Source organism: Lissotriton helveticus, chromosome 4_1, assembly GCF_964261635.1.
Source record: "Lissotriton helveticus chromosome 4_1, aLisHel1.1, whole genome shotgun sequence".
NCBI classification, from domain to species: Eukaryota; Metazoa; Chordata; class Amphibia; order Caudata; family Salamandridae; genus Lissotriton; species Lissotriton helveticus.
This window is the reverse complement of record NC_136063.1, coordinates 1533223603-1533237763: the sequence shown is the minus strand read 5'-3', so window position 1 is coordinate 1533237763 and position 14161 is coordinate 1533223603. Positions and strand designations below refer to the sequence as shown.

Here is a 14161-nt window from a genome sequence, read left to right as displayed (position 1 = left end):
CTTGCGCTCTCCTCTCCCCTTCACTGAGTATTGGGCATGCCACCCCTTCACTCCCGGGGCCCCCGTTTTCCAGGTCTGTTCTACCTCCATTCCGGGCCCAATGGGTGACTCCCCTACTCCCTCTACAGTCCCACTCCGGGCTACTCTCCCCAGCCCCGCAGTGAGTTCGTGCTCTGCTGTCCTGACTTTCCCTTTCTGCTTCTGCAGCATTGATGCACTTTTGAGCCTTCACTGCCTCATCCCACTGCTTCATGTACTCATTTAGTTCTTGAAAGGACTTTCGTCCAGATCCCCTCAGATCCATTGGCCATCTGGGGCCCCCAGGATCTCCTCCTGGGTCCCCTTCTGTGTGCATCGGGGTGCTCCACTCTCTGGGTATCGGCATCTGACTTGGGGAATTAGTGGTATCGTTCCTCCTTGCCTGCTCTGCTCTTTCTCTGTCTTTCCGCTTCCGTTCTTCCCCTTTTGCTCTCTCTTGGTCATATATCGATATTATAGGACCTATGGTAACAGGTACCTGTAGTGCATCTGGTAATGGGTAGGATGTGGCGCTTTCCGTTTCCGGCGCTCTTTGTACCACAAACCTACCGACCACCTGCTGCACCTGACTAGGCTGGAGCAACTCTTTCTTTGGCTCAGGATCCCACTCTGAACTGGGAAGCGGTCTATGCTCTCCTGCATTGCCCCCCTTTTCTCTTTCAGTATTCTCGACCTCTCCCCCTGCTCTATTATACGGGGGTGGCCTGTCTGTCAGTAATCTGTTTATCAGGCTGTCCTCTGTTTCGCTCTCATCATCTTCTTCTAGGGGGCTTTTATTTACTGGCGCCTCTAACACTGGGTACAGTTTATTTATTTCCAAATTATGCACTCTCCATCTTTTAGCATCCGCATCCCACCTGGCATCCTGTACTGCCCTTACCGAGCGTTTCACCCTTTCTTGCCGTCTGTTCATATTCCTTTCATGCGCTGCCCTAAGCCATGCTTCAAGGGCTTCAAACTGGGTTGGTCTAGGCAAGGGTCTCTTTGAGGTCATGACTGATTTCAATCGATGTAACACCTCTAATCTGAACGTCCCGTACTTCGGGAACGTCAGTTCCTCGTTTCCTTCAGTAATCTTACTCCACTCTGATATCCAAAGGATCGTATGCAACCCAACATTTACTGCCATATAACGAGCTGGCGTACCCTCCGGCGGGGCTTCTTCCCCTTCATACGATCCTCTCCTCTCTTTTTTAAACAGCGCTTTCAACCATTTAAAACACTTCATAATTATGCGCACAAAATCCAGCCTCGCTACTCTGTTTACTTCCTGATGACACTCCACCAATCCTGTCGCGGCTTTGCTAGCTTGGCCTATCACAGCGCGGTCTTTCTCCTGTTGGCCAATCACGTCGCGACCCTGTATGACGTGTTCGCTAGCTGGCCTATCACAGCGCGGTCTTTCTCCGGTCAGCCAATCACTGCGCGACACCACCTGACGTCTCTTTTCTCCGCTTCGCAGCAGCACCCCTCCTTTCTCAACTCGTCTCCCGGTTATGCATGCGTCCCATTCATACACTGAAAAATGACTACTTCCGACCAAGCGGTCACTTCTCTCGACTGTACGTCCACAGTCTATCTGTAATTGTCAACACAACTGACGAGATGTCTATCGTCTCTCTGATAGGTTACTTACACACACAGTAACTTCCGACCAGCGTCCGTTACTCACGCACTCACTCTTACGTTCCCCCTATCTCGGTCTCTCGGGTGATCAATGGTACCTCATGACCCCCTTCACACTAGTTGACAATTACTCTGGGTGTCCGATACACCCGAACCACTTAAGCTCTCCTTGAACTTAAGATTTCCACCGGTTGCGCGCGCTCACAACCTGTTCCACAGTCACTCTACAAACATTCAACTCCGCCAGACATTACAACATAGATACAATACAAAAACACCGCAATCTAACACGCATAACCCTTTATACTCACTCTCGACCGATACTGCTGCTTTTTCTGTCTCACGTCATCCGGATCTTCATCTGCGGGCTGTTCTTCCGATCATCGATTTCTAGGGGCCTTGGGGTAAGCTAACCTGGCCTAGGTCACCGTCCTCAAGAAGGCAACCATCCTCTATAGCTACCAACTGAAAGGGCGAGATTTTGATCGATACCTTATATCTATTGATCCAAACCTCGATCTGGTCGACTGAACCTTTATTGCCTGTCTTGGAAGGAAACAGTACACCTATCTGCAAGTTAGTTCACCCAATAAAGGACTCTACTCTTAAAGATCACGGACAATTTCTAGGTTTCAAAAGTTTATTGTAAAGATATAATGAGCTGCAAATACAAGCATCTCAGAATGAGATTCACGAGATACACAGGTCCAATTACATACATGTGCTCTCGAAAAGCCCTCAGACGAGCAACAGAAATCACTAACACAAGTTCTAAAAATAGCAAAGCTATCAGCATAGACGCATATCTCTCCTTCATTTAGGTTGGAGGAAAACAAACACAGGTTAGGCGTCCCTACCCTGTTCTAGATGGTATCCCTACTTAACCAAATCCCAACCTAACAAAGGTGTCAGCAATGAATGACCCCCAAGGGAAGTCACCCACTCTAAGTCTCTTGGTGAAAACCTAAAGTTCTCCAGTCATGACCCCTCACTGCCTACCCATCCGCTCTCTAAAGGGTCCTCAGGTCTCTGCTCTAACTCCACCCAGGGGTGCTGTCCCTAATACAAAATAGTCAACAACATTTGAGACGCCCCTTGCGAAACGCCTCTCACGTGGTGCAACTTCAGGCTTTTTCCATGATGCTTTGTATTGGGCCTCAGACGTTAGAGTTGACCTTGCTTCTCAGTCTCTTCTCCGGCCCGCTGATACCCCTTAAACATTCCAGAACCCTCCTCCATGTCTGGGCCGTCTACTGAACAGACCTCTATTCATTCACTTATAATTGGATCCCCCCTTTCCTGTTGCAGACAGATATCTGCCGCCAAGAACCCAACTCTCATAGACTTCTAAAAAGGCTTGCAACATTTCTCAGCCCAGACATGTACGTGTAAATCAATGCTAAAACATTTCAGGCCTACAATATTTCACATTATGATTATAGCATTCAATTTCTTCATTTAATTAAAGCATGTTAAAACTCTTATTCTATTATTTAGAAAACATTACTCTAAATCATGGCCCATTAATGCAATGACCAAAAACGTTAAACAATCTGTGTCGTGAAAAGAAACACCTTCCCTTTTAGCTCCAGCTCTGGCCCTGAGGCCTACCACGTTCTGCGTTTTACCACAGACCATCTTATATGTTAACAGCTACACGACATAGATTCAAAATAATCACGTCTAATAAAATCATATAATGTCACACATTTCTGTATTAATTCCACTTCTACTTAAATCTCTATATTAGCTATACATTTAGAATATAATTTCAGATACTATTAGCACTCATGGCATTTCTTCTTCATGAATTATGCTCTCTATAGGTAAGTGTGATGTACTCATATATTTATATCAGTTTGCGCTCTCTCACAGTCCCACACCCAGCAATCTGGTCTGAGTGCATGTATAGCAGGCTACAGGAGAAATTTCAGGACAATCTAGAGCTATGAAGAGGGGCAAAAGTGGGGCTTCCACAAACCCTGGAATGGGTAGACATGGCGAACAAGTTACCTTCGGTGATGCCTTATCTGGTAGATAGTCTAGCTGCAGATTCCTTACCTTAGAACATTCCCACAGATGCATTGCCTATATAGGTGACACCATAGCATGCCGAGCTCAGTTTTGTGACTATTTTCTGTGTCAGAAGCACAGAGTCATACTGAGGTAATGTTAACAGTGTGGCATAGTCAGGTCCAGAAGGATCTCTTTGAGATAAGATGTACTGTTCACAGAATGGGGCAGGTGGGAGGGTCAGTAAGGAATCTGCGACTAGACAGAGTCTCCATCAAAAAAGGCACTACCGAAGGTAAGTAACTTGTTCATGTGATAGAGACTTATAGCCCGTAGAGTTCATACCTTAGAATAGATACCCGGAGGAGGGTCAGCGGACTGTGCTACACTAAGAAGTACGGTAGGACTGAACTGGCGAAATGCCCATGACGCCAAACCTGACTGTCCAGGCAGTAATGCTTGGCAAATGTGTGCAGCGATGCCCATGTAGCTGCCTGACAGATGTCAGGACTGGAACTCAGTGAGTTACTGCTGTGGTCGCAGCTTTGGAGCTGGTGGAGTGAGCTTGCAAGCTCTCATGGGTTGCTTTTTGGCCATTGTATATCAGATTTTTGAATAGAGGCCAATCTAGCTGGAGATGGTTCTCTTGTATTCTGCTTTTCCTTTCTTCACACCCACAAATCCAAAAAACAGTTTACCATCCACCTAAAAGTCTCTAGTATGATCAATGTAGAACTAAAACACTATTTTGGATCCAGGATGGAGGGGATGCTACGAGGGAGAGGAAGTATGCAGTGTGAGGCTTTGTTTGACGTGAAAGGTGTGGTGTCAAAAAGGAAGCATGGGTCTAAAGGACCAGCATGTCTGGATAAAAGGTAGTATACAAAGGGGTTGACTGAAAGAACATGCAATTCACTAATAATCCTGGAAGATGTTATGGCTACAAGAAAGTCTGTTTCAATGAAAGCAGTCTCAGAGGACAGCTGTGCATAGGCTCAATTGGTGAGCACATTAAAAAGCTGAGATCTGAATTAAGATTGCATTGAGGCATAATGAAAGATGTAGGGAGGGGATGTGTTGCAAACCTGTTAAGTAACGAGTCACAGAGGGGTGAATTTAACAGGGAGGGCTGATCTTGCAGCCGCAAGAAAGTGGAGATGGACGAAAAGTACACTGTAACTCTACCATCCAATTTCAAGGTTTGAGAACAGACAGAGCAAACACAAGGAGATTTTGGACAGAGCGCTGAACCTTTTCAGACACTCACCCCCAGTCACAGAACTGGGTTGAATCTATCATTGTTCTTTAGCTCACTTCGCCACCCCAATTCAGAACCAGCCATATACAAATCTTGACCCTATTCCACATGGGAACAGTCCAGCCAGAACTGCCGGAAACAAGCATACTGGGACCAGTTTTGGGGTAACACTCCTCTTCCGCCAGTCTAGCTTGAATCCAGTAGCAAAGTGAGCAAAGGACTCATGTATGGGCGTACCCTGCCAACTTAGGGCGAAAAAAGCAAACAAGGCGATGAAGGATGGAGCTCTGAAACTTTTCAGACACTCACCCCCAATCACAGATCTGGGTTGAATTCATCATCGTTCTTTAGCTCACTTTGCCACCGCAGTTCAGACACAGCCATATGCAAATCAGTCTAGACCCTGTGCCTCATAGGAACAGTCAGCCGAACTGCCAAGCCAGGTCATACCTGGACCGGAAACAAGCATCCTGGGACCAGTTGCGGGGGGTTCTGGGTGTCATCAGCATAGGAGATAGCAGAGAAGCCAGGTCTTCCCTTGACCGGAAACAATGGGAACAATCAGATTAGTCCCACAGATCGGCAGCGACACCACAATGGTCCTGGGAGGTTGCCGCAGTAAAAAGCACATGGCAGAGGGGCGCCCGTTCCCCAAACACCATAAAGTTAGATGCCGACACTCAGCAGTCAGGACACAGCACACACAACAAATGCAGTGAACATGCACTCCCCTTGCCGGAAATCTGGACATGTTAGCCACTGGCCCTCCTATTGTCAAAGCATGGCCGAGGCCCACCTGCATTTGTCATCAGGTGGGAGAAATTCTTGGCTTCATGACTAGGGCCACATTCCACTCCCAAAGAGGATCCATAAATTGTTTTATAATGCTTTGAGAAATGTATAAAAACACGTTCAAAATATTGTATTATGAGACAGTCCTCAGACCCCAACTCTGTAACTTTGCTCCCAGCCATAGTGTTTGATTAAACCAACTGTTCCTGTTTTGCCAAACGACCTCTTGTCTTTGTTTTTTCAAGATAAATTCATATTCAAGCAACATACACAATCCGGAAAACATTAACTTACATCATTGTCCATGTATTTGAAAAGTGCAGAATTGCAGACATTAGACACCTGATCCTGGTCTTGCTGGTCATACCCTTCCAGAAGACTCTCCAGGAGTCCACAGTCCTCCGTCCCATTAAATCCTGGTAGGCTAAAAAGATTCACATTTTATCAAAATTTCTGGGTTTAGAATTATTAATCTAAAAAAGGTCAATATGCAACACTTTAACACAGCAGTACAAAATACATGTGTACATGTATCTACAATCTTACATACACTACTGTCCACGACAACCTAGTCTAGTCTAGTCTAGTCTTGACATTTGTATTGCGCACATATCAAGTCCAAAGAAGTCTCATGGCGCATGCAGACAGTCCTGAAGTGAGAATGAGCCGTAGAAAGATCTTTAGCAGAAAAGCCAGGTTTTCCGTTTTTTTCGAAAGTTCATATGTTCTACGATAGTACAAAGACTCAGGGATAATTTGTTCCAAAGGGATGGTGCCATAAAAGAAAAAGCATGACCGCCATTTCTGGCTGTTTGAGCTCTGAAAGGCGTGAGCAAATACTTAGTGCTTGATCTCAGCTGCCTGCCAGGCAAATACCATGTAAGTTTTTGGGTCCAGTATTTTGGTCCCCGTCCATACATGTATTTATGAACCAAACATAAGGTCTTAAAAGTGATTCTTTTTTTACAGGGAGCCAGTGTAAGGTTTTCAAACACGGCAGTGAAGAAGCTCTTCGGGGCAGGCCTAAGACCAGACGGGCAGCCGTATTCTGTAAAACCTGCAGTTTCTTAATATGGCACTCGTTTATGGCAAGAAGTAGTGAATTGCCATAATCTAGTCTATTTACAATCAGGCCCTGAACTAGTATTTTACGTGCTTCAGCTGGCATCCATTTAAAGACCCTTCGTAGACTCCGCATAATTCCGAAACAGGTGCCCACAGTATGATTAACTTGGTCCCTCATGGATAACTTGTTATCCATGTGGAAACCTAAATTTCGGACTGATTCCTTTGGAACAGGACACTCCCCCAGTTCTGAAGGCCACCAGTCCTGGGTCCAGTGCTCACTCGCTCTCCCAAATAACAACCTCAGACTTACTGCCGTTAAGCTGAAGGTGGTTTTGGCCCATCCAGTTTTTTACCTCTAGCATGCAATTTCTAAAGCGCCTTTTAGTCTCATTTGCGTCAGGGCCAAGTGTGACCAGTACCTGCGTATCATCAGCGTACGACAGCACGTCAAAGCAGCATGCCCTGATCACCTTGGCCAGGGGGGCCATGTAAACATTAAAAAGCGAGGGGCTCAAAATAGAGCCCTGAGGCACCCCTCTTTTGACGGGCCGAGTGCTGGCCAAGGTTGTGTCTACTTGTACAGTAGTCGTCCGGTTGGTCAAATAACTGACACACCATCTCAATACCTGCCCTCTGACACCACACTCCCACAGCCTTCTAATCAGGATCTGGTGGGAGATGGTATCAAAGGCGGCCGACAAATCTACAAGGACAAGAATCGAAGATTGACGTTTGTCCAAGGCAAGCCTAATATTGTCAGCAACCTCGATCAATGCTGTTTCCGTGCTATGGGCAGCACGGAAACCTGACTGTGATGGATCGAGTAGGTTATTAGTGTCCAAGTAGTTGACCAGTGTTCATTTACAAATGCTTCCAACACTTTCCCTGAATATGGCAGCAGGGAAATGGGACAATAGTTTATAAAAGCATTTGCATCTGCGGCAGGTTTTTTCAATATGGGTCTAACTCTTGCCGCTTTCCAGATTTTAGGAACCTCCGCTTCTTTCAAGGATTTATTGAAGAGGCTAGAAAGACAATCCACTAGCGCAGATGCAAGGATAAAGGACTGAACATTAGAATACTAAATACAAAAATAACAAAATCAAACTCACATTTGCACACAAATCTGTTTATTTGCAAGAAATGGATCAAGGCATGCCAATAATGATTAAAAAATAAGGTAATTGAGGAAGTAAAATTTCATATACCTTTGTTTGTAATAGTAAACTGCAGACCTGTTTTTATCGCTGCTTAAAATCACACTAATGCACATTTACACATATTTTAGATGCCATTAACTGCCATTTTGTTTTCCTGTTATTAAATTAACATTTAGCTGAACGGCTCAGTAAGCATAGCCTTGTTATGAAATTGGCACAACAAAGCACAAACTGCAAATATAACAAAGTGAGAATTTTGTATTCTAGCTTACTGTACCTTCTTCATTCTTCCCACGAGACGAGCCAGGCACCAGTTTATTAGTGTCTATATCAGCCGCGGCCCGTGGAGGGAGTTACGATGGGGCAGGGAGGCGGGGAGGGGGAGGGGCAGGGTGGAGGGTGCTAAAAACAGGCATATGGATAATTGCAGGTAAGTAACGTAATGGTGTCTTGTAAAGCGAATGAATCACCCCACATGGGGTATCTCCGCGCTGTAGACCGCTGGGGAACCCGTCCTGGCTTTCCCTGTGAAATGGTCCCTACTGGGTATCTCCAAGGTGAAACCAAGCATCCCCGGCGTATGTGGTGGGCCGTTGTGGAGATGAGGCAAGATAATGCCCAGAGTTGTCGAGTGTGATCCCTGGTTAGAGTAGGCACCGAGGCGAGAATTATCGAGTCCGCTGACCCTGGCACACGACCCTGCCGCGTTGGGAATTGAACCCTGGTCCCGGGCCGTCCTCTGCTTCAGAGTGTGCCGCCTCTAACCAGTGAGCCACACCACACCACAAAATGCGATGCAGTGCGCGCTACGAAATTCGTTTTATTAAATTGTGTACTTACCTGCAATTATCCATATGCCGTTTTTTCGCACCCTCCACCCGGCCCCTCCCCCTCCACGCCTCCCTGCCTCACCGTAACTCCCTCCACGGGCCGCGGCTGGTCTATATGTAGTTGATTTGTAGCATGTGTTCTTTCCTCCATTCAAATGCACTGAGAATAAGCGTATAAATGTAGCGCTGAAATGCCTGGAATTTAGCACTACATGCTCCATTTGACCATGAGCTCAAGCTCTGGTCCATTGAAATGGCAGTATGCACTTACAATTTTTGATGTTTGATTGCTATTTTTTGCAAAAAGCATTTTACACTTCTATGAGCTTTTCCAACTTTATTGCACAGAACGTGGAATTCTGCCCACGTTATGTAACACCAGTATTGGTACAGTCAAGTGCAAATTTCTCAAACAGTGGAGGGGGGGACTAACTATTGAGGATGGAAAGAAATCTTTTCCTGAACATAGTACTTTCAATTTAGATAACTTAGGGACCTACAAAAGAATCTGGAAGATCCTAAAAATGAAGAGAGAAGCTGAACATTCTTACATTGGCATGAGGAAGCCAACAAATACAAACACCAAGCCTGTGGTATGAAACAGGATCAGAAGAGACTGGAATACCAAGATAGCCACCCTAGGGACAAAGGTAAAGCTAGTTCTCGTACTGCTCCACCTCCTCCTTATTTAATTGCTCTGATCACTGAAACACACAGTACATAGAAGGAGAGTGAGGACTCAATGTTTTCCCCCATGGGGCTGAGAGAGCACCTCCAGATGAACCAGGAAAGAGAGCAGTACCAGCGGTCTCCGCTGCAGATGGAGCACAAGGAAGTAACACACAAGCGTGCAATGCGAGCATCTGACAGCAGAGTGCTAGGCAGAAGAGTGTGAATTTCCGAACGAGATGGAGACTCCACAACTGTGGAGCACCCTAGACAGAGAGTGCATTCTGCCTCAGCCCCAAAATTATCTGAGACAGTTAAAGGAGGATTGCAGACTGACTTTCTAGATAAATCAGAGAGCAGAGAAGTCCCCTCATTTTAGTCATGCCGACAATGAAGGCCTCACACTCCACCAGTTCCTGATATCTTCCTTTCACCTCGCTACTCCCTCAAAGCTTTACAGAGTCTCAGTTGATCTTTTTGCAAGCTTTAAAGAAGGATTTGGACGCTTTGGTCTTTGAGGGCTCTACTTTGGTCCAGTACAATGAAGATTTTTTGTTGGCTTCTGGTAATCTAAATTATTGCAAAGCGGACTCATTCTGCTTTCTCCCCAAATTAGCTAAGGGGGTCATAATGCTACAAATGAGAAACTGCAATTTTGCCTTTATCCAGTGATTTTTCTAAACCATGAGATCTCCACTGGAAAGCACCACTTACCGTAAGAAAGGGCTGATGCCATCCCTAAACTGTAGCCAGCAGCCACTTTCCGAAAGTGATATCAACTCAGTTAGCTGAGCTTGGAGCCCCTTCCCTGAGCCCACATCGTGGCAGAAAAAAGATTGTAAACGTGTTCACAGATTCAAAGTATGTGTGTGGAGTCAGGCATAGATCTGAGCTTCTCTTGATGCAGAGGGGTATCTTGACTTCTAAAGGTACACCCCCAAACAATGGCTTGTATGTATAGAATCTATTAAAAGCTTTACTATTGCCCCATAGACTATCCGTTGTGAAATGTGCTGCACACCAGCACCCTCATGATGAAGTGTCTTGAAGAAATCTTGCTACAAACTGTGTCCAGAAAGCCAGATTTGTCTCAAACCTATGATGCAATGTATTTAGTACAATCCGATTTGTTTCCGGTGCCCTCTCTAAGGGATCTGTCTCTGTTGTAGGAGTAAGCTTCCTAATGTGAGAAACATTACTGGACCAAAGGAATTTGGGTCCCTGAAGAAGTGAGTTCAAGGCAGGTGGTTCATCGAAATTTCTACTCTCCAACCTTGCACAGTCCTATCATGGAGCAGCCCATGTTGGAAGGGACATCATGGCCGCTGGGACCTACTGGCATGCACACTTCCTTCCTCTTACTGCCCAGAACTATTGTCATTCCTGTGCTATTGTCAAATTCCCATGTCGGGAAGGAGATCAAGACCAAACCCCATCTGCTGCCTCTTCTCATTGGGCTCTTTTGCCTATCTCACGATGGACTTTATTCGGATGCCTAAATGTGCCTCCTATTCCTATGTGCTCATAATTATCTGCATGTTGTTGGCGTGGGTGGAAGCCTATTCCTGTGCAAGAGCAGATGCCATTACTGTAGCCAAACTCTTACTTGGGGACTTAATCCACCATTTTGAAATACCAAGTTGCTTTTCAAGTGACTGAGGAATCATTACTACCTAACAGTAGCACAGGAGATTTACAAAGCGTTAGGGATCAATCAACACATTGTGCTTATCACAGTCAGCAGGAAAGGCAAAGAGGAATAATTTATCACTTCTATATAAGATACCGAATATCTTCTCCGAAACACAAACGAAGTGCCCGATGTGTTACCTCTAGCTCTATGGTCTATTAGATCCACAACTGTCCAAAGAACCACAGTGATCTCTTATAAGATAGTTATGATTGTTTTATAAAGTTACCTTTAAACCCACCCATATAAACTGTTACGTTAAACTGGCAATTAAATCATGCGGTCTTCCAATACTACATAAAACTAATTTGCTGTCTGTACAGTTTCAGTTCTCCGGTTCTAGCTGCCTTACCCAACGGCCCATCTTAAGCCTGCTACGTTCTCCAACCCGGTGACTGGGTGTTTAACCAGGTCCATCAGAAGAAGTCCAACATGCGGTCATGCAAGCGGGCCAATATCTTGTTCTGCTCATCATCATAACATCTGTGACTGTTGAGGAGGGTGGACGGGGGGGGGGGGGGACAGGGAAGGATTTGGGAAGTTGCACTTCAGCCTGCTTTCAGGAAGTACATAGGGGCGGGCTGCCGCTCGAGATTGTTTAGCGATGACATAGATGAAAGTGTGTGTTCTCATGTAAAAAAAAAACAAAAAAACGTAACTTGTGCTGTAAAGCGCTCTGATACCTGATTCGGTTCGGGTCTAGTTCGTGCTATATAAAACTCTACCAAAAAACGTGAATTCATTTCTCCCAGTGCAAGAACTTGACACCCACACAAGACGTTCGCCCACCAGTGCCCAACTCTATGCCTGAACTAAGCCCTAGGCTAGGGCCACCTACCAGAACTACTCTTGGTGGTGCCTCACCTCTTGAAAGCAAGGCGGACCCCCAGGGACCACTCGCTCCATCTACTGCTCTGCTGCTGTACAATAATGCACCTATCACCCCTCATTGCTACCACCTCTGTACGAGGTGAGTGCCGTTTCCAGGATACAGGATACCTCTGCAGCTCTTACCTACTCTCTTCACTGCCTCCCTCGCTTCTGGCTCCTGGTGGGGTCTCATTGCTGTGGAATGGGAAACTGTTGGAAAGATGAACTGTACTTGTTGAACAGAGCGACTTGTTGTTGAACGGAGTGATTTCTCTGAATAGACAACTCCTACTTGCTGTTGTTTCAGAAATATTCGCCAAACGATAATGTTTTTTCATGCTGGATCTGAACTCATTTGCCACTGATGTTTTTTTTTGGGGGATGTGGCAGGGCTCGACCAAAGTGCCTCTCAGCAAAGATTAACCTTACCTTGATCTGATCTACCAAAGGAACTGACTGCCGGAATGAGCCAGCACCTTCACTGAGTTTTGGTAAGGTGTTGGAAAAGATAACAATCCTACGAGTTACTATTTGTCCATGTAGTGCTTTTGAAACTGATCGAAGGATCATGGTTTTTTAACTCACTGCCATTTTAAACTGTTATTGTGTTGAATTTAATTGTTTGAATTTGGAATGCTTGTTGAAAAACTTGATTTCATTGCATTCACTTTAACCAGAAGAATTTACACATCTCTGGGGGGAGGGGGGGTGGGCGGACAGGGATGGATTTGGGAAGTTGCACTTCAGCCTGCTTTCAGGAAGTACATAGGGGCGGGATACCGCTCGAGATTGTTTAGCGATGACATAGATAAAAGCACGGCCGCTAAGCGGATGCGCGGCGGACGCGCCGAGGGCACGCTAAAGGCAAGCCCATCAGGCCCGGACTGGCCGTTTTGGGCACCGGGCAATCCCCCGGTCGACCGCAAGGGTGGGGGCCGGTTTTGGGCCCTGGGTGCCGTTTTTGTTGCAGAGCCGGTTTTGCAGCATAGCTGCAAAATCGGCCCTGTAACAAAATCGGCTGAAAAGCGGCCCTGGCAATGCGTTCGCCCCCCTCCCGCCCGGGGGCGGGGGGCCGGCCAAGCACTTTGCCAGGGCCGGTTTTGGTTCCCTGTCCGGCCCTGAAGCCCATCTGCGCCCGGCCCGTGCCAGGGATGCTGCTAGTATCAATTACGAGGCTACAACACTAGTGGTAAGTGTTGTAGGAAGTTCAGTCCTACTAGTTTTTCAGTTGAGGCACTGTTTCAGTGCCCTGATTGTAGTTTTCATATTTACCTCTTAAAGCAGCAATTGGTGTCATCTCGTTCTAATTTTGGCCCAAAAAGGCTGTGTGGGAGGAAGACTGTACTCTGTACATTGATTAATGCACGCTCTCTCTGCAAGCATGCATTAGAGTTTGCTATGTTTGGGGTGACACATACTGTGGACCTTGCCTTTATTACGGAAACTTGGGGTGAAGCCTCCACCTCAGATCCAGATCTAGCAATGGCCGTTCCTGCTGGGTTTACAATGTTCAGGCAAGATCGGGTGGGGAAAAAAGGGGTGGGCCATTGGCCGTAATTTTTAGAAGCAAGCGGAAAGGAACGTTTAGTCTCCAAAATAATGAATCAATTTTCGAATCCTTACTATTTAAAATTATATTAGATAACCATTACACTTTTAAAAGGTATTCTACTTTATTGGCCTCCTGGTCCCCGGGCTGATTTTTTAAATACTATTGCTAGATCCTTGGATGTAATTTCCCAGTCTTCAGATTTTACACTTCTAGGTGATTTTAATCTTCACCTTGAAGACCAAGCGGACAAAGATGCAGTGTATTTTTTGGACATCACTAACAGCCTAGGCCTCACTCAGCAGGTGACTGGCAGTACACTTTCGGGGGGACATTTGTTGGATGAGCTGTTCTCAAACAACAAGTCTCATGATTGTCTTCCGTTGCTGCCTCTCATCTGGTCAGATCATAGAGCTGTTATGTTCTCTCTCTCCCTCCAAAATGTGCAGACAGCAAAAGCGAAAAATAATCAGCCGAGAAGGGTTCGGCCTTGGAATAAGATTGCAATTGATACTTTCGAAAATTCCTTGTCCCAGAACCCACTTAACCTCGTAGAGGATCCAAATGGGGGTTCTGCCTCATTTGAGAAATGGCTTA

The 14161-nt window shown here is 46.0% G+C and overlaps 1 protein-coding gene across 1 annotated transcript in view; it reads right to left on the bottom strand.

Annotated features, from left to right (window-relative positions):
- The window catches only part of NAPG (NSF attachment protein gamma), a 154097-nt gene that overhangs the window by 31247 nt on the left and 108689 nt on the right, over nucleotides 1–14161 (bottom strand). Inside the window, exon 11 of the mRNA XM_078688150.1 lies at nucleotides 6023–6152. Coding sequence (XP_078544276.1) covers nucleotides 6023–6152 — 130 coding nt within the window. The remainder of the gene's footprint in view (nucleotides 1–6022; nucleotides 6153–14161) is intronic.